Raw genomic sequence first — 18,250 nt, 5'->3', positions numbered from 1 at the left:
TGTCAACAAACATCTTACAATTTGGTGCAGGGCTCCTGCAATTTACAGTGGTGTACACATGATGTAATACTTAACATGTTGACATATTATTTTTTGATAGAATTGAAATTGGTCATTTGGATATTGCTGTAACTTAAAGGCACAATGTACCCTAGGCCTACCCACAAATCAAGTTTTGAAAACTCACATTTTTATGCTAAAATTAGGAAGAAAAGTATACACCAGATTAATCTAAATAAGATGAACAAGAAATAAACCTTAAGCCCTAAAATGAGGCTATATAGGACAAAAGAGCTCACATTGCTCAACATAATATGAGTTACAAGAGAACTGACAAATGTTGCTAACAAGGAAGTATCAGTTGGACTTTAAGTTAAAAGTCAATTGAAAATAATCTCTTAAGTACCTTTTTCAGAATTCCACAACTTTGGTTTTTCAGGCAGATGCTGAACATTGTTAAAAGTTTACTAATAATGGGATTAGTAATTACTTACAACAATTGTAAGGTTGTTAAGATTATTAAGCAATTATTGCTAGCCCTTCATTGCTTCGATGGGTATGTTGTGAAGTGCTTGAAAAAGGGCTTCCATGTACCAGCCATGGCTTGTTGGTTTTAACATGTTTATCAATGTGGAATTCTTAATAAGGTCCTGAAAATGGCATGTAATGGTTTAGAGCCCTTGTGCTTTGATGTATTAAATACTTCCACAGCCATTTATATCAGTTGGTGGCTACAAAGGAATGTCAATTCACTGGCAAACAAGGTTACCATAGCAACAATATTAACTGTTAAAACACCATTTATTTTAGCTTTAGGTGTTAACTCAAAATGAGCTTGGTGATTCCTGTTAGGTTACTTAAAATTATTCTGTTAAGTTATTCAAGCTTTCTGCAGAGGTTTAAAAAAAGTTCTGCAGAAGGGGTATCAATGTGACAGCACTTTAAATTTACATTTTAAGGTGCCTTTGAAACTATGAGTAGAATTAAATTGAACATTCCAAATATGATGTGATGATAGAAATAAGGGTTTACCAGCTTATCTTTGTTTTAAGCACTTAAAGCAAAAATAAATGGTGTTTCAGACAGCTTGGACTATTGCTATGGTAACACTTCATTTCCAAAACTCAAGAAAATTTCAATTAGTTTATAGTTTCTGTAAATTAGTATCAACTGATAAAGGTTGGTTGTATCAGTCCATTAAAATGCAAAGGCTGTTAACCATTAAATGCCACCCAGTCTGGCACACTCAGCACATGTTGCTTTAACCTGAAGCACAAAAAAAGACAAAAGTGTGGCTTGTGAAAAATCACTTGTGACAAACTTTGTCTCAGTGCATGTGTATGCCAGATTTAATGCTGTCAGGGTATTAACTGATAACTGATATGTACAACTACATATCAAATGCCGAAGAGAAATATCAGCAAAGGTATTTGTGAGTCAAATGCAATTATTGTTATTACATTTGTCTTTGTACACTGACAGCTGTACAAATATATGACATTACAACCTGATAAATATGAATATAGCAATGCTTGTAGATAAAAGGTATCAGTGTTTTGAGGGCATGAAAGGCATGCAGTCTCAAACCTCGTGTATTCAAAGCAAACTGCACAGGGAATGTCATGTATTTGTGTAATAAGTATGTTGTGGTTCAATTTGACCCTTGGCACAATTTGGTATTTTTCTTTGCTTTATATTCATCATAATGTATTACCATACACCAGAACAAAGGAAAATGCTGAATTATAGCAAGGGCAAGATTGCACCACAACCTGTACATAGTATTAGTGAACATTTCATTTATAGGTTAGAAACTATGATCATGTAAAATTTGCTGATCATGGAGAGTTCCAATGTATGTTTGTGCTGATTTGTAGTACAATTCCTTTTGTTGCAACCAAAACCAGTGATTACTTATTCCACAATCACAACTTTTTTTCTAGTTGCAAATCAACACAAATGCAAGATTTGGGCATGTTACTAAGTATTTAAAATAATTTCACTTGTTATACACTTGCCAACCACAATTAAAGTAACATAGCACTTAGGCATTTTGACAAACTTCATAAAGCATAGAAGTGCTTGTATTGTTTAAAATAATGTTTTTATGTTGGTATATTTAGTTAGCCAAGTCTGAATATTAATGGTGAACGGTGTACGTTTGTGGAAAACAATTTCAGTAATGTTAATATAGTTTTCCTTCATTTTAGTAATTTTCACTGGTCACTTTTGAATTTCTTTCAATTGGCAAAGGAACTTACTTTTACCCTTTTGGCAATAAAAATAAACACTTCTATATCTTTTTCATTGTGCTTTTGCTTTACACAAGCAACAATAGATAACTAGCATATCACATGTTAGTAGTTGGTTCTGCCATTACTTACTATGCAAGGTAATTGTACAGTGATTATAAAACAGTCATCCCTTCATCTCAATTTCAGACTTGGATACTGCACATATTGCATGTTCTGTAAATACTGTGTATAGTGTCAGCTATAAACACACACTGACTGTATGCAAAAAAGATCACACAGGCATTGGAAAACCTCTGGTAAAGAAAGTTATTAAGTAAACATTAAAGCATCAATGTCCTTTATGGTCACTCTTGATTTCTCAGACCAAAAAAACTAGTAATAAAAAGATAATGCCAGATGTTCTCTAACAATAGGTTGTCATCTCTTCCATTTCATTATATTAGGTATTTAATCACAAAAATGTTTTCATGAGTAATCCAGACATTAAATTCTAAATGTTTCTACATGTATGTTAATAGGGACCTGAATACTCAAGGCCATGGTAGTTTAAATCTTTACTACTTATTTCCTCTCAAGTCTTTAAAGCTTATTCAGTGTGTGATTTGCATGTGTCATTAGGAGGAAAAACGAATAACAGGCTAACACAGAGCATTTGGAAACTGACAAAACCTAAGACTCTCTTTTTCAATGACAAGTGAATCACCAATGAATGTTTGATACCAGTTTAAGTTTGCACAGTTCTGTACTTTTAATTTCTAGGAATTTTTTTCCTTTCCTTGAAATCATTTTATAAACCGTATGTGAATAAAGCATAATTTTTGGAATAAGACCTCTAGGTAAGGCTAGAACAGTGGCACGAACTGCCTTTGAAACAACCAAATACAATGTAGTCAAGGGTTAAGCCTTTTTGCTGTTTTTCCTCAAGTTCATATTTTACATGCTTGTTTACTATTGTGCAAAGACATTTGCAAAGACCCTGCAACATAAACATGTCAAATTTACAGTTGTGGGCACAGGTGTGGGGTCACTGATCATGACACTACGTCCCATAGCAGTCATCCAAAGATGGTCCTGCAAAGGTCTGTAAAGAGTCACTTACAAAAAAAATATCAAATGGACTAATTTTGATTTTGAAATTGTACCGTGCTGCTGGAGCTTAGGGGAATAAAACAAATGGAATCACAGCAAGGTTGAGGAATAAACCAATAATTTCGTTTGTTTTATTCCCCTAAGCCTTTGTGCCAAGTTAGAATTTTCTTTATATTAAAACTGACCCACATTTGTCTTATTTGCTTTGTTTGTTCGTCCATAGATTGTTTTGTATGTAGGTGTTAAATGTTATGTCAAATGGTATTGAATTGTATTTGGATGTAAGTTTGTATGGAGTTTATTAAACACACAAGTGACTCAATAATCTGATGGGTGCTTTTTGTGTACTGCTGCACTCCCACCTGTTAAGGGCTGGACAATAATAAATTGTACCATTGCAATACTGAACATTTTCTCCCTTTGAATTTTTGCTGTTTATTGATAGGGCATCTCTTGCATACATACATACATAAACTTTATATTAATGTGCCTTAACATCTAGCCGATGGGTGAAAAAACCTGCTACTAATTGGGGACACTTAATATAATTAATAACCTACTAACTATTTTCTATTGAACTATTAAAAAAGTCTAACAATATAATTAACAATATAATTTAGTTAAAAACCAACAAACTATTTCCTAATAACTATTTCCTAACATTAAATAACAGATGTTATTTTATTGGCATATCTGTCTTTTGGTTGTGTGGAGGCCATTGGGAATGTTTAAATAATTATGTAGTCAGCTAATGGAAGCTCCGGAAACAAAAAGTCTTCAGACATTTCTCAAAGCTCTTCGATGATATCAAATAATGATGCACGCAACAATAATATGAAATAGCACAGTATTCCAATTTTCAGGACCTTTTAATTAGTTTTCAAATGTATGTATATACAAAAGGAAAAAATATACTGATTTGAAACATAATGTGACTAACAGGTTAGGATTTAAATACTAAAAAGCTTATTACTAAATAAAATAATAATATAAAACCAACATCAAATCAAAAATTATTTATAAATTTATAAAGTAGTTGGTCAGTCAATTACTCAATCATGTTACTCAATAACAAACAATTAGCTGCTTTACTTTTATAACCAAACAAAAATCATCTGACTTTGACAACTTACGATTAAATACCAATAAAGTTTATTATTAAATAAATAATAAAAAAACATCAGACCCAAAACTATTTATTAATAATTTAGTCAATGGTCAATCAATCACTTAATCTTGTTACTGTAACTTCTATAGAACAATAATAAACTGCCTGACTTTTATAAACAAATAAAAAATAAATAAATAATCAGATTATAATCAACAAAAGTTTTTGTCCTGGAGCAATTTTGAAAATGCTTATAAACTTGATAAAATTTTGAAACCTGGTAGCTAATATTATATCGCAAATTACATGAAGATGTAATCTTAAAATTATAGTAAAAAAATATTTTACTAACACTCAATGCCAATGCATTTGTTTTTTTTAGACATGCAAGTTGTTATTTGAGTTGAAAGTCACAATTTAAGAGCTTTTTCCTTAATACGTTTTGCATTTTTACTGTCTGGATATGGCTCAGTGGTCTGTCACATGAGCTGCAAACCATGCGGTAATTGTAACTCACTTTATCCTGTTCTGTATCATGGTAACATTCACTGAACCAAACATCACATACACATCCTTGCCTGGTTTCATAGATATCCTGAAGGAACTGCTGTTCTGTCATATGTTCAGTCATCCAAAAACGTATGTCATGGATGTAGATAGGAGAAAAGAGACTGAATGGCACAAACTCTTTCCCAAGGTCTTGAAACTGACTGACCTAAAATATTATTGAATGATAGAGCTTTAAACTTGGAACAACCATTTTATACTTCGACAATAGAAAAGTTATAAGGAACTGGCCCCAGTTTTATCAAAACTCAACCACATGGTACACACTGTAGTACAGGACATGGTAGAGATGGTTTAGTCCTTGTGGTAAAGATGAATCATTACAACATGTAGAGAATGACAACACGTACATAAGAAACTTAACACTACCAACTGAAAGTGTTTACATTTTTACTGTGTGCATGTGTGTTTGTTTGTTTGTGTCTTGACCTAAACATGTAAAATACCTTTTAACTGGCTGCCAGGCATTTTTAACTCTTGGTTTACGTTGGGTAGCCCGCACCCAATCATTTTTGTTTTCAATCTATAACATTGTCATACCTTTTTCCTAACTGTGGGGGTGAAAAAGTTTTTGTTGTTTTGTTGTTGTTGTTTTAATTAGCAACTTAAATAACAGAGAAAATTTAATGTTTAGTGTATATTAAGAATACAAATAAGACAAGTATATGAATACTAATACTACTGGATGGTGTCAAACAGATAGACAATTAATGGACGGTGAAAGACATGTAATAGCCCTACCTCTAGGCCTGAAAACTGATCTTTAAACCTTTCATCCCTTGACCACAGCAGTCGTATATCAGAAATCCCGTACAAAGCCATAACCAAGTTATCAATGTCAATTTCAATCAGCCAACCACAGCAAATGTGTGGAGATTTGTCAGAATCCAATAAACCCCAAGTTAGTAACTGCCTCTCATTATGACAGAGTTTAATTTGCGTGGAAGCTTGAAAAAGGTTGCTGATAGAAACCTGTGGAGAGATGTTATGCCCAAGATAGTGGCTCTCCAACCTACAAAAAATGCATTTCTTTTGCTCAGCTAGATTTTCGCATTCACATCCAGTCCCTGCACTAGCTGCATTTCTGGCATTTTCAAATTTCATCTGCCTTTTGCTCTTTAATTGGACTGTCTCAAAGCCCACTGAAGTTGTATCAGAAAGGGGGTCTTCTTGGGATAAGCTTTGACAACCACTTTCTCTTTTTAAGTCTTCAAGAGAAGAACAAATTTCCCTGGTGAATGCTTGTAGGACACCATCCACATCTGCTTTCATTTTGGAAGCTGTTGTTGGCTCTGTGAAAGTCTGACCTGCCACAATTTTATGTCTAATGGGATGACTATAGGAGGATGGAGAAAAGAAGTCAAGCTCAGTACCACTAATAAGAAAGGAATGACAATTTGCTTGAAGCTTTCGAAGAACCCTGCTTGAAAGTGGCACATTGGCATCTCTTAATGATTTCTGAGATTTTAGAACTTCTTCTCCCTCAGTGTTCACCTGTTCAGCTTGTAGATTCATACTACCCACTGCTACGTCTGAATCGCTGTAATTGCCAAATGGTCCAACATTTGCATCACTGACATTGTGATTTGAGAAACCTCTCAGCTTGTTGACCAAAATAGAAACAGGGTTACCAGGAACACAACTGAGACCATCTTCTGGGCAGGGGTCTCTTAAGATGGTCTTGTAATTAGAAATAAAATTCCTGGTTAAGATAAAAAAAAGGGAAAAGTGGAAATTGGTAAGAAAAGACATCTAGGAAGAAAGCTATGAACAGTGTCTATGCCTGTGCACTGCGATGGAGCTCACAGCAAGTACATGTACATGTAATCTGTTCTCAAGATGGCAAAGCAATCCAAAACATTTCTCAAACTTTGTAATTGTTGAAAGACTAGTCTAGTCAGTGCAATTAAAAGTCATTCCATATTCTATGGTCCCAGTTCAAAGCAGATTTGCAGTGAGATTTACATGGCTTTGATGGTGATGTTTTATTCAAAGATGATGGATAGCATGACTTGTGGGTCAAGCTTCACTTCATACAAGAAATGAAGCAGATTAGGTAAGAAAGCATGTATCTGATTACAAGTTATGTCAACACTATCCTTATTTTAACCATCAAGACTGAACAGTGAACAATACATGACTTTGTACAGGTAAAATTAATGTTGATACAATACAAGCTTGTATTTATCAATACATGTATTAAAACTGTTTATTGAGATTTAGATAATATTTCAAGTTATTCAGATTGCATTTGGATTGGTCGAAATGCAGTAAGAACAAATCAGTGACAAACTAGGCTATTGCCTCATGAGCCACCTTTTTGTTCTCACCCAATTTTGATGTCATCTATGGTCAAGTACTGAACAGATGAACAGCAACATGGAATTTATTTGTTATATTGCTATGCACTTTTGAATGCTGGCAAAGGGCATTTATTGACATATAACTGTTTAAAGAAACTTGCTCCAAGTCTGGGACAGTTTCCAGCGGCATTCCTAGCACAAACACGAGTAAGTCCATTAATAGTGTGGAAACCTTTACCAAGCTGTCCACAGAAGCCTGCACTTCTATAGGAAGTATAATCTATACTTCTAAATGGATATACAGCAATCAAAACTAGCCCTATATTTTTGGAAAGTAAAAAACGAATTTTGATTATCAATGGCGCATGTACACTTGGCCAGGTTTGATTCCATTCTTAAACAAAGTGAAGGGGACAAAACCAAGTCCTCCTCAGTTTTGTCCTCTCTCAAGATTTCACTTGCCAGATAAAATTATCCATTTATCTAGAATGCATCAACAACTAAAAATTTGATTGGATTTTATGATTGAAATTCATGTCAGTGCATCTACTTGTACATCTACAACTTTACTTATCACAACACCTCTTTAATACATGTAGCTTCAGCAAACTCACATTGTAGTATTTAACAAAACTAGACATTATTTTTAGATATTTTCCATATTTTCCATTATTTCAGTTCAAAGTCATGCTCATCATAGTAATGCTCTGGTACAAGGCTGGCCCTACCATGGAGGGCTTGAAGCTACATTTACTTTACTGTTAGAGCGGTTTGCAATTGAGCATTGTAAAACCAAAACCAATTACTCAAACCGTAGTAAAACCGAAACCAAAAAAATTGCCTGATTACTTTTGACACTGACTCAATTCAAAACTGCTCTAGGTCTTTGAGCTTATGTCATTTGAAGGAGCTTGTGCTTAGAAGAATTTCTGGATCTGAGAATTTTTAAGGAGTAAGGGGGTGCGTTTATTAAGTGACTGATTTATAGATTGTTAAAATATGCATTTATTTTTGGGGGAGGGGCCTACATGTAAAGTTAATTTGAATTTTATGTAACACCCCATATTTATTTTGCTGGTAAAACAGAGGCAAAGAGGAGACTAGCAAAGGAAAACAAAATGCTCTTGTTACTATACTCAGCTATACTATGTGGAGGCGCAGTGGCCTTATGGTTATTGCGCTCACCTCCGGATCAGAGAGGTCCGGGCTCGAGCCCTGGTCAGGGTTATTGTGTTATGTTCTGTCGCTTCAAATGTAGCTTCAAAGACACTTACCGATCTCACGGTGTCTCTCTTCTCCCAGGTGTACAAATGGGTACCGGCCAATTTAATGCTGGGGGTAACCATGCGATGGAAGAACATCCCATCCAAGGGGGAGTAGAATACTCCAAGCCGTTTCATGCAACTTAAGGAGATAACACCCGACTTGGCTCGTACGCAGACTTTACCTACCTACAAGCTATACATGTACTACGAACCTGCTCTAGCGGCTTGAGAAACAACCTGTCAAGTGTTTCCATGCTCCCTTCTTGGGTTGTTCAAAGATGTCCCTCCCTGGCGTTGGCAAAGGCTCACACAAATATCCCCATTGTTGTCAACGTGATGTGTGGCACTTACAATGAACCGCTTCAAAAGCTCTTTCGACTTGCCGATATTTCATTTTCCACCAGTATGTGGGAAGTTAAAGATCACTCGGTCGAAGATTCTTGGGCCAAATTTTCCAGTCATATTCGTTGCGTCCACCTCATGCAAGATCTCGACATTCTTAAAAGCAGATAATTTATCGATGTTTTCAACAGCGAAGTGATTGTTCGTCAAGACAGCGCGCGAATCCAAAGATGTTGCCACGATCTTTACCGACTTCTCTGATAACGCTGACGCTAAGCAAACAGTGAATGAAAAGTTACCGTCCCTGCCAATTAAAACATTATTTGAAAAGAACTTTGGGTCAAATAGCCATAGTCAGACACTAAATCAGTGGCAGCTCCGGAGTCCGCCATTTTGTTTGCGCGGCATGTGTTAATGTTACATGTGGTGTAACAGTCATGTAAACTACCTGGGGCCCAGCTTCCAAACGTCATAGTAGTGCCTTGTATATTGTTGTCTTGCGGGCGGATTAGTCCGTAATATCTCCTTACATGTCGCAAGAAGGCATTTTATCCCTAGGAAGATCACGAAATCTCGATTTCTCATGGAAAGACGAAGTACTTTCGCTGGGCCGGGGAAGAAAATAAACTTGATGGTTGTTTCAGATCAGCAACAGATACCAGCCATGTCAGGTCTCCACAGGAGCATTGCAGCTGTCTGGAACTTGTGAGGGAAACCATCCCCGCTCTTTTAACACTGTCCTCACAAAGGACAGCTGGACAGAATAGGGTCGATAGGTGGATGTCAAAGATTTTTCCGGGTTTTGTAGACATGGGAGAGCAAGGTCATCATGTTCTCTTAAAATGTGCCAATGGCAACATTTTCTTTTTATTTGCCTTGATTTGCTGTTCAGCCTATTAAGTGTTGTAGTTACATGTAGTATAAAAGCTGACAAAAGCATCCCCTCCTCTTCTTATCCTTTTACAGGTATACAGGTGTTCCATATTTTGCAGCAATATCAGCATTGAAAACAGTAAGTCTGATTTATTTTATCTAATTAATTTGAAATACTCATCTTTTATTCAATGAAATATAGACCTTTTCATGTTTTCTGACAGGCAAATACAGAAAAATTACAGTGAATGTATGGGAAAAGTGAATAATCTAATGTCTAACAACTCACGGAAATTTCAACTTCTGAAATACATATGAATTAAAACCTAAAGATACCAGGGGGTAAATCCAGGAAAGATTATTGCAAATTTGCTACAGTTTAGAATGAAAAAATGGAACATGGAAGGAGCTAAGGTTATTATAGCAACCCCTTTCATGGACAAGTCTGGCTTGGTCTTCATTATGTCATGTCTGGGGAATACCATCAGGGATTAACCTTCAACCATACCCTACCTACCTATACCCAGGAATTGAATTTCAGGAACTGAAAGTGAACACCAGAAGTGGCATGGTGTAAAAAGACAGCCTGTCTGCTGGTCCCATTGATGAACATCATTTCAGGGCTATTGTGTTATAACTTAGTAAGAGAGTTACTAACACAACGTGCTGGTAAATGTCAGGTGAAAGACAATGCATATTTGGTCAACAACTCAACCTTTTCGGATAGCAAGATTTCACAGTGATTCTCTTTGCAGGAAATAGACCATTCATCAGGACAAATATAAATTTCTACATGAACATGCATCAGGACAAATATAAATGTCTACATGTCCGCTTGAAGAACTAATAATGTTATAGCCAAAACCTTGCTACTGTGTCTTTATTTACTTTTAAAGAGATTTCCATTAATTTTAAAGGTTAACAGTTCTCATTTACATTTTTTTTATCGTCAGTAATCCTATTTATCTAAAGAGTCCTTGGAAAGCTCAAGACTACTAGATTGTGATTTTTGCCAGGAACTGGTGCTTACAGAGAACTCTGTGAAGGCTATTAATGTATTATAATGCAGTCACATAGTTGTCCTGTTGTGTCCTGTTGTACACTTTGCACACATTCTTCAAACTCTACTGAGATGTATCATGGCCTAGAAGGATTGATCTGTTTGCCAAACGATAACCTAACAATAATGCAGTAAGGAAATGTGATTATTTTTTTAAATTTACATTTCCTTAACATTTTGCACCGGGCATAATTGGGCCATAGCATGCATCAGCTACGCATGGTAAATTAGCTCTAAATCTATAAATTTATACAAAAAGTGTTCACAATCAAGTGATATTAATTTTGTATATTGGTCTTAAAATGGCTACATTAGCAGTGCACAGTGAACTGTAGTATGATATAGACCATTCAATAAATTATGAGGGCTGGGTTGGTGGCAGAAATACCATAAAACATTGTGCAAGGGAAAATTGAGCAAAAAAAAAAAACATCCATGTGCTAGGTGGATCACATATTTCAACAAAAATTAAGACAAAAAAAATAGTGCATCAGATCAAGATTACAGATCAAAATGACTGAATGGGAAATCTGACTAGAAAAAAGGAACACAGCTTGAAAATCCTGCTACCCTCATAACTTTTCTAATGGTCCATCCTTAAGTACGTCTGATTATCATTTAGTCAAGTTCATGTCACAACAACTATACTTAGGCTCCAGTGCTGTTTGGAATTGGGTCATAAACGTAAGGTTCCAGGACATCTACAACATCAAAACGCTGAATTTTTCGTGTTTGAAGAATATGCACAAACTCTGCAACAGTGAGATTCGGTGACTTAGCCTTCAATGCCTCCAGCATTACAGTACAGGGACTTCCATCAGGAGTCAACATTTCATTCCTGAACACTTGAATTTCCTCCTCTTTAAAACCAAGGTTTGCTCCAACATGTCGCCAGTTACCAACCCCCTTAAGTAGCATGTCCAATTTCATACACACAGTATGCAGCACCTCCTCTGGAAGCTCATGAAGACAGGGTGATGACTTCTCTTGGTTGGTGATCAGGGGGTCTTGACAATAACACAACAATAATTATTAGCTATTATGTTAAAGACATGTTTGGTGCTTTACAACAGCATTTGATAATGCAGTTGAATGAAAAGCAAAACAGTTCATTTCCCAAGTATGGTGAAAGCTGTGTACATATAGGTTATTGTTGAGATATTCCATTATGTAATTTTGACTGCACATTCTCTGGCACATCCTGTGATCATCAGTTTGACATCAGCCAATTGAAGTTCTGTATGATTACTCAATTACCGCTACATAGCAACAAGTAGTAGTCTGTGTGTGCTTGCTGAACAGGCTAGAGATGGGCATTCGCATGTAAGACTGACACTCCTGATTAAATCTGTCTGTGTGTACTGTATGTTTTGCACCTTGATTTCACTACAGTTAGCGATATCTCTAAAAATTTAGGGTGGGTTTTGTTTGAGAGACTTTGTTTTGTTCTAAGTAAACCTAACTTGTCCTGTTGGACAGGTGGTGCTGGAAGTCAATTTATCTGAAATGGAAAAGTACTCTTCAAGTTTTTTCCCTGCTAAGATGTTTGATTGAAAGATGTCTAAACACTAGAATCTAAAAAAGTGGTTTATTCATAATTTAAAAGAAAATGATTAATGTTAAAATCCTTGAAAGTTTTGAAGGACCAAATATTGTTCTTCCAAAATCAAGAAATCATGTTAACATGAAAATTTTGTGCAGTTTTAAAGCATAGGTCTCATGATCATCAGAGGCATAGTACATTTGAGCCCATGTTTAATAAGTTTCAAGAGGATTTCTACAAGACAATTATATAGACAACTGTTGTCAATTTACATGCTGTGTGTTCTAACAACATAACTGCCACGTAGCTATGAAAAAGCTCTACCAACCTACCTCACAAAAGTACAGTATATTGTGTAGAATCATGGGGGGCTAAGGGGGCTTTTCTTTTTTATTGAAAAATGCGATACCCAAAAGGTATTACATATTAAGGCGGATTCCATTCAAAGTTCAGGCAATGAGTGCAAATATTATTTACTAAAACTCTACTCAGAGCTCGGTAACTTTGTGAATACTATTTAAAACAACTCACTTTAGTTCATTTCTCTAAGTGACCCCATGATTAAATTCTCAAGCATTCTCGAGAAAGTTAATGCTAAACCTTGCAAGAATGCTTAAAGCGTGTGTTATAAGATTGTGTTTTTAACTAACACAAAATGTCTGTTCAAGTCATTTCCCTCACAGGGTCAGCTTGAGAGCTTAAGTTTTGATAAGTTCTTCTTAACTGCATTCAAAATATTACCATGCCATGAGATTTTTTTGGTAACTTAATGTTTGCCATTACTGCTTGGATGTTCTGCGGAAATCATCTTAAGTATATTATAAAGTTTGCCGCAGCCATGCGGATACTCACTACACAGATTCCTTCCAGTTACCATCTGGTCTTTGTCATTATGAAATCCTGGTTTGCACTCTTGAACTCTCCTAAATGGATCCTACAGTCAAATGTCAGAGATTTGCGACAAGTTAAGTGTACCAAATACGACATATGTAACCTGCACTGCTAGGCTAGGGAAGAGCAGTATTAGGTTAATACACACTGCATCAACTTTAAAAATCAATCTGATTATAATTACTTTTATTTATTTATTTATTTATTTATTTATTTATTTATTTATTTATTTATTTAGTAACTAAGAAATAAAGTGACACAAACCTCTTTGATTGAGGCAACTGCACAAATTGTTGTGGATTTACACTCAGCACTTAGCTCAAATGTGCAAATGAAGTCTCTGTTTCGACCATTGTCATGTTTAAATAGCACCTCTGCTCTTGGTATAGTTTGATAGGATTCTTTCAAACTCTTGTGTGTTATAACCTATGAGAAAACAATTAATTTTGATTCAGTGTAATCAAAACATGCCTGTGTCAATATTGGCTATTGTTCAGTAACACTGTTACTACCAATCAAGTGGTCCTTACTTTACAATGTACTGGCCCAGCCATTGTGGTAGACTGTGAGTGGTTTCTTTCTTCTAATTTTGCAACAGTGCAAGATGATGGAGAAGCAAGGGATTCAGAGTGCGGAAGCCCAATCCCTCCTCAACTTTACCTCTGAGTTACATAAATAGGGACTTTTCAATAAAAAACATATGATCAGATCTGAGCTCAATATGTCCAATATCACCTTCACCTATTGTAACTACTTCACGCCAAGTGGTGCATAGGGCCTCATATGTCCAATATAGATGACAAGAATTTGTCACAAACTGGACTAAAAAATAAGAGGAAACCACTGCTTGTACTTAGTCCTGAACCATTTAGCTATTTGTCATTATTTTCCCATGTAAGAAAGAGGGAACTTCCCGGAATCAATGGTGACAGTGCATATAGACAAGGAGCCCATGAAGCCCAGGATGACAGATATAGCCATATTTTCATTCAGTTAAAATTTTCTTTACTACAGTAAAAAACCATTATAACAGACACTTATAACATGAAGAGGCTACCTCTGGTTTTATTTCTCCAACAATCCAACCCTCAACAGGTTGTTTAACAGAAATCTTGATGTCTGTCTCAGTTACAGTCTCAACATACAGAGACTCTGGGGAACTCAACAGAATCCTGTCATGTGACCTTTCTTCTTCCATTATTTTCTGATAAAAAAATAACAGTAATGCTTTAAACCTATTTTGATATCTTTTTTTAAGTTAGTGTTAACATTCATGCCATTCATCACACCTAAAATTATTAGTAGTCTACGAGGTAATTGTCGATGCCAATATTAATCCCAAATTACTGTCAAGCAACAATAAATTAATATACATCATCATAATGATGTTTCCAAGATTTGTTACTGTTGTATCAAACTGCTTTTTACTAGTGTGTTTTGGCATTCATACTTGGAATGCATATACATTGGCATGTATACTTGGTTAATTCTCACCAAAATGAAAATTAAAGTCAAACCATTGAACCCTTGTTGTGATTTGCCTTTTTAGGTATACTTTGTGCAGTTGCACTACATCAGTTTCATAACATCAGTTCAAAAGAATGCTGCTTTGCATTTTTTAATTATTTTAGAGAAATATATATATTCTTAACTTCTTTTTCCAAGAGTAGTGTGTTAATTAACTGTCTTCTGTAAAGTTAACAGGTTTTAAACAATTAAAATGTGCAATCAGGAATGTATCTACTAGAACATATAACTTCATTTTACTACTCAGTAATATAACAGATTTAGTACCTCTAGTGATGCTTCACAGTCATCAAAAACATATAGGTATGTTGTGTAGTTCACACCAACTCTGCCCTCTCCTCCAAAGACAGCACACTGTAGACGCTTCTTCGTTGGTTTGTTATTGTGAAGTGATACACCAACAACAACATAAGTAAGAAGATAGTCCACATGGAAGCTAACTTCATTGTTGTGGACTTCATATAGCTCTTCATCTTTCCACACAGTCCTTTCATCATGTAGAGTTGAGCTTTTGAGTTTTAGATCCCACCCATTACTATAAAATACCAAGGCACTGTGTGGTATCCTGACCTTAGTTGGTTTGGACAGTTTCAACCCATAAGAGTGAAATTTTACTACTGGACTAAGTTGAACTTCACCATCTTGGAGTGTATTTAAAACGTCTGTGTTCCAACATATTTCTAGTCTAACTCTTGGACCATTGTGAAGAAAACTTTCTGCATTACTAAACTGGACTAAGACACCAGATTTATCAAAGGATAGAGTCTCTTGAGAGCCATGAACTGTTGGAGCCTCCAGTGTTATTGAGTGACTCCGTTCTGCAGAAAAAAGGATACAAATCTTTTTAAGTTTCTTTCTCTACTCCAATGAGTTTACAAAGCTTTTGCTTTGGGAAGGAGTAGATGGGCAGCATATTTTATTAATTTTATTTACTTTATTGATATGATTCTTTATTTACTTTGTTTTGATTAATTGTATATTTCAATGCCATAGGGTAAATTATTTTATTTATTTTATTACATTTTATTAGTTAATTGTAGGTCCACATCAGCCTCATTGGCTGCCAATTTTGTAACCTGTAGTACTAAATAAAATGGTGATGATGAATAATTTTATTCCGCAAATGGATATAGTGAATCAGTTCCCTTTTCTGAGTTACTTGACAGTAAGTAACAACTTTATCATAATTTCCAACTTACTTTCTATATGCGTCAAGGTGATAGAGCAACTACTAAAATTACCTTAATGGTAAACAAGTCACCTCACCTTCTTGCTCAGATGGCAATAATGCAGCTAATGACTGACTTCTTAGTAACCTCATGTGGGTACGGTATTTAACATACTTCCAGATGGCCAATACTGTAACTGCAGTAATAACTCCAAGTGCTATCATAAGAATAAACAATGCAGGAGAATCTCTTTGGATTATTGTTGTATCTGTATTAGCATTTTTTTGTTGGCACACATTAACAGCCCGCTGGGTGAAACTACACTGTTTGTTTTTTGGCATATTCTGTGCAACACATTCAGTAACATGCACATCCTGGTCATCGTTACAGCAGGCAGAACAAGGTTTGCATTCGGTACCATTTGCATTATAAAAGCCATTATTACATTCACCACAAACTCTGTCATGGGTCATATTACAAGGCGTAAGTTCTTTCTGTCCAACAGAACATGTAGAACATGCTTTGCACGATTTTTTCCCTGGTTGTTCTGAAAAGGTAATTCCAGCAATACACTTTACACATCTGATATCATTGGTGTTTTCTACAATGCTTCCACATTGTGGGAAAAGTGAAAATCCCGGTGTACAGCTTTTACAGTTCTTGCAATATGTACCAGTTCTTGTTACAACAAGGTATTGATCATCTCGACATTTAGGTTGGCAGTCGATTTCATTAGCATCACACTGTTTATAATATGGCATGTCTTTGCATTGGTCTTTAACAGTGTTTCTCCCATCATTGCAGCACCATGAGCAAGCTCGACAGTCACCTGTCATTTCTTCATAATAGAACCCACTGCTACAGCTCTGATTACACTTTGAATTAGATTCCAAAGTACAGTTTCTTATTACCTTTTGATGATCTGAGCAAATGCCACATGGGTGACATGAACTAATGTCATATGTTGCAGAATATGTTGTCCCAAGTTCGCATGGTTGGCACTCTACTTTCGCACCATATTTAATGAAGCTGCCACACTGTGGAGTCAATCCATATCCAGGTGGGCAGGAAGGACATGGTAAACAAGAAACATTGTGGAACACGTCTTCTACTTGAAATTCATCATATTTACATGAACAAACCTGATTGAGCAAAATTAAAGCAATGATCAAATAAAGGCATCTCAGTTGGTTAACTTTTTCAGCTTGTTTTATTGGATGAATTAAATTAAGATAAAAGTGTTTGTTCACAAAAATAAAGAGAGACAGCACAAAACAACTAAAGACACTGCTATCCCTCACTCCCCTTTCGACACTGGATGCGATGAACCACTGAATATCTACTCCCATGGTTATAAGGCACAATTACCTGGACAGCTACAACAAGAGGAGCCATTAAATGCTAGTTGGGCTCTGGATTATAAGTCTCACTTCCTTTGTGGTGTCTTGAGCATAAAATGTATCAAAGGGTGCTACAACCGCAAAATAATCTAGTTCTTTACAGTCAAAGTACATTGTATTTATCAGGTTTTCTACCTTTAAGTTAGATTTTTTTTAAACTGCTCATTAGGAATACAGTCCATCCTTCCTATAATACTCAGATATCTATCTCTATTAAAAATTGGTAGATGTTTAGGATGTTACATACTCACAGTTAATATCAGATGAAAGTCAAACACACATACAAAAATGAGAAGGACACCCATCCCTCACGTTCTTTGTCTGCAATAAGAAATATTCAGATTAACAGAATCTATTACGTCATCGTTTCAAAAGTGCTTACTAAGCGTAATATTTCTTGCGATAAAAAAGAACCCCAAGAATTTGTTTACTCAGCAAAACATTTCAACTTTCAGCTACTGTTTGGGAGTGTCGATTGAGCTATGCAAATGTCCTTACACACATTACATCGAAACAAAAATTTGTTCCCGTAGTATTGCGCTTGACGTCTTGAAATTAAGACAGTTAAACGTTTGGGTGCTTGTACATAATGCTGCTATACGATGTAAAAGAAAACAGAGTATTTTATGGCTACTTACGGGCATTTCTTGGAGGGAGTTGTGCAGCACATCCAGATACGCTCCTTCAAGAACGGCGATACCACGCACTCTGTCAAAATGGCTGGTGTACGCGAAACTTCCTTAGACGCGAGTGTAGGGGATTCCCCTTTACTCCACAATAATACGTCGAGCTTATAAACCAATCACAGACTCATCAAATGGTCTCGTGCACCAAAATTTCCGTCCACGTGATGAAACA

The 18,250-nt window shown here is 35.7% G+C and overlaps 2 protein-coding genes and 1 pseudogene across 5 annotated transcripts in view; all 3 read right to left on the bottom strand.

Moving 5' to 3' along the window:
• LOC145497004 (uncharacterized) overlaps positions 1-7,375 on the bottom strand; it is a 33,810-nt gene extending 26,435 nt beyond the window's left edge. For 2 of the 3 annotated variants that reach the window (XM_081476778.1, XM_081476777.1), the window contains exons 1-2: positions 5,761-7,375; positions 5,031-5,167 (exon numbers count right to left, since the gene is read on the bottom strand). In XM_081476778.1, the coding sequence (XP_081332904.1) occupies positions 5,031-5,167; positions 5,761-6,771 (1,148 nt within the window). In that variant the 5' untranslated portion in view covers positions 6,772-7,375. Of the gene's footprint in view, positions 1-4,586; positions 5,168-5,760 lie in introns of those variants that run through there. The other variant, XM_081476776.1, reaches the window with a different exon arrangement.
• Positions 7,376-7,631: 256 nt separating this feature from the next.
• LOC145497012 (ferredoxin-fold anticodon-binding domain-containing protein 1 homolog) lies at positions 7,632-9,280 on the bottom strand (annotated as a pseudogene).
• Positions 9,280-18,095, bottom strand: LOC145496994 (uncharacterized). Of its 2 annotated transcripts, XM_081476763.1 has the most exons (8): positions 18,031-18,095; positions 17,644-17,713; positions 16,090-17,134; positions 15,091-15,641; positions 14,354-14,500; positions 13,561-13,722; positions 13,258-13,339; positions 9,280-11,869 (listed from the first exon to the last, which is right to left on the bottom strand). In XM_081476763.1, the coding sequence occupies exons 2-8, from the start codon at positions 17,695-17,697 to the stop codon at positions 11,511-11,513; spliced, it is 2,400 nt and encodes a 799-aa protein (XP_081332889.1). In that variant the 5' UTR covers positions 17,698-17,713; positions 18,031-18,095; the 3' UTR covers positions 9,280-11,510. The 2 variants fall into 2 exon arrangements, with proteins under 2 accessions (XP_081332889.1, XP_081332888.1); XM_081476762.1 differs by lacking the exons at positions 17,644-17,713; positions 18,031-18,095 and having other exon boundaries at positions 16,090-17,637.
• Between the last annotated feature and the right edge of the window lie 155 nt (positions 18,096-18,250).

The sequence above is a fragment of the Orbicella franksi genome, chromosome 9 (genome assembly GCF_964199315.1).
Source record: "Orbicella franksi chromosome 9, jaOrbFran1.1, whole genome shotgun sequence".
Lineage (NCBI taxonomy): Eukaryota > Metazoa > Cnidaria > Anthozoa > Scleractinia > Merulinidae > Orbicella > Orbicella franksi.
This window is presented reverse-complemented; position numbering and strand designations above follow the sequence as displayed.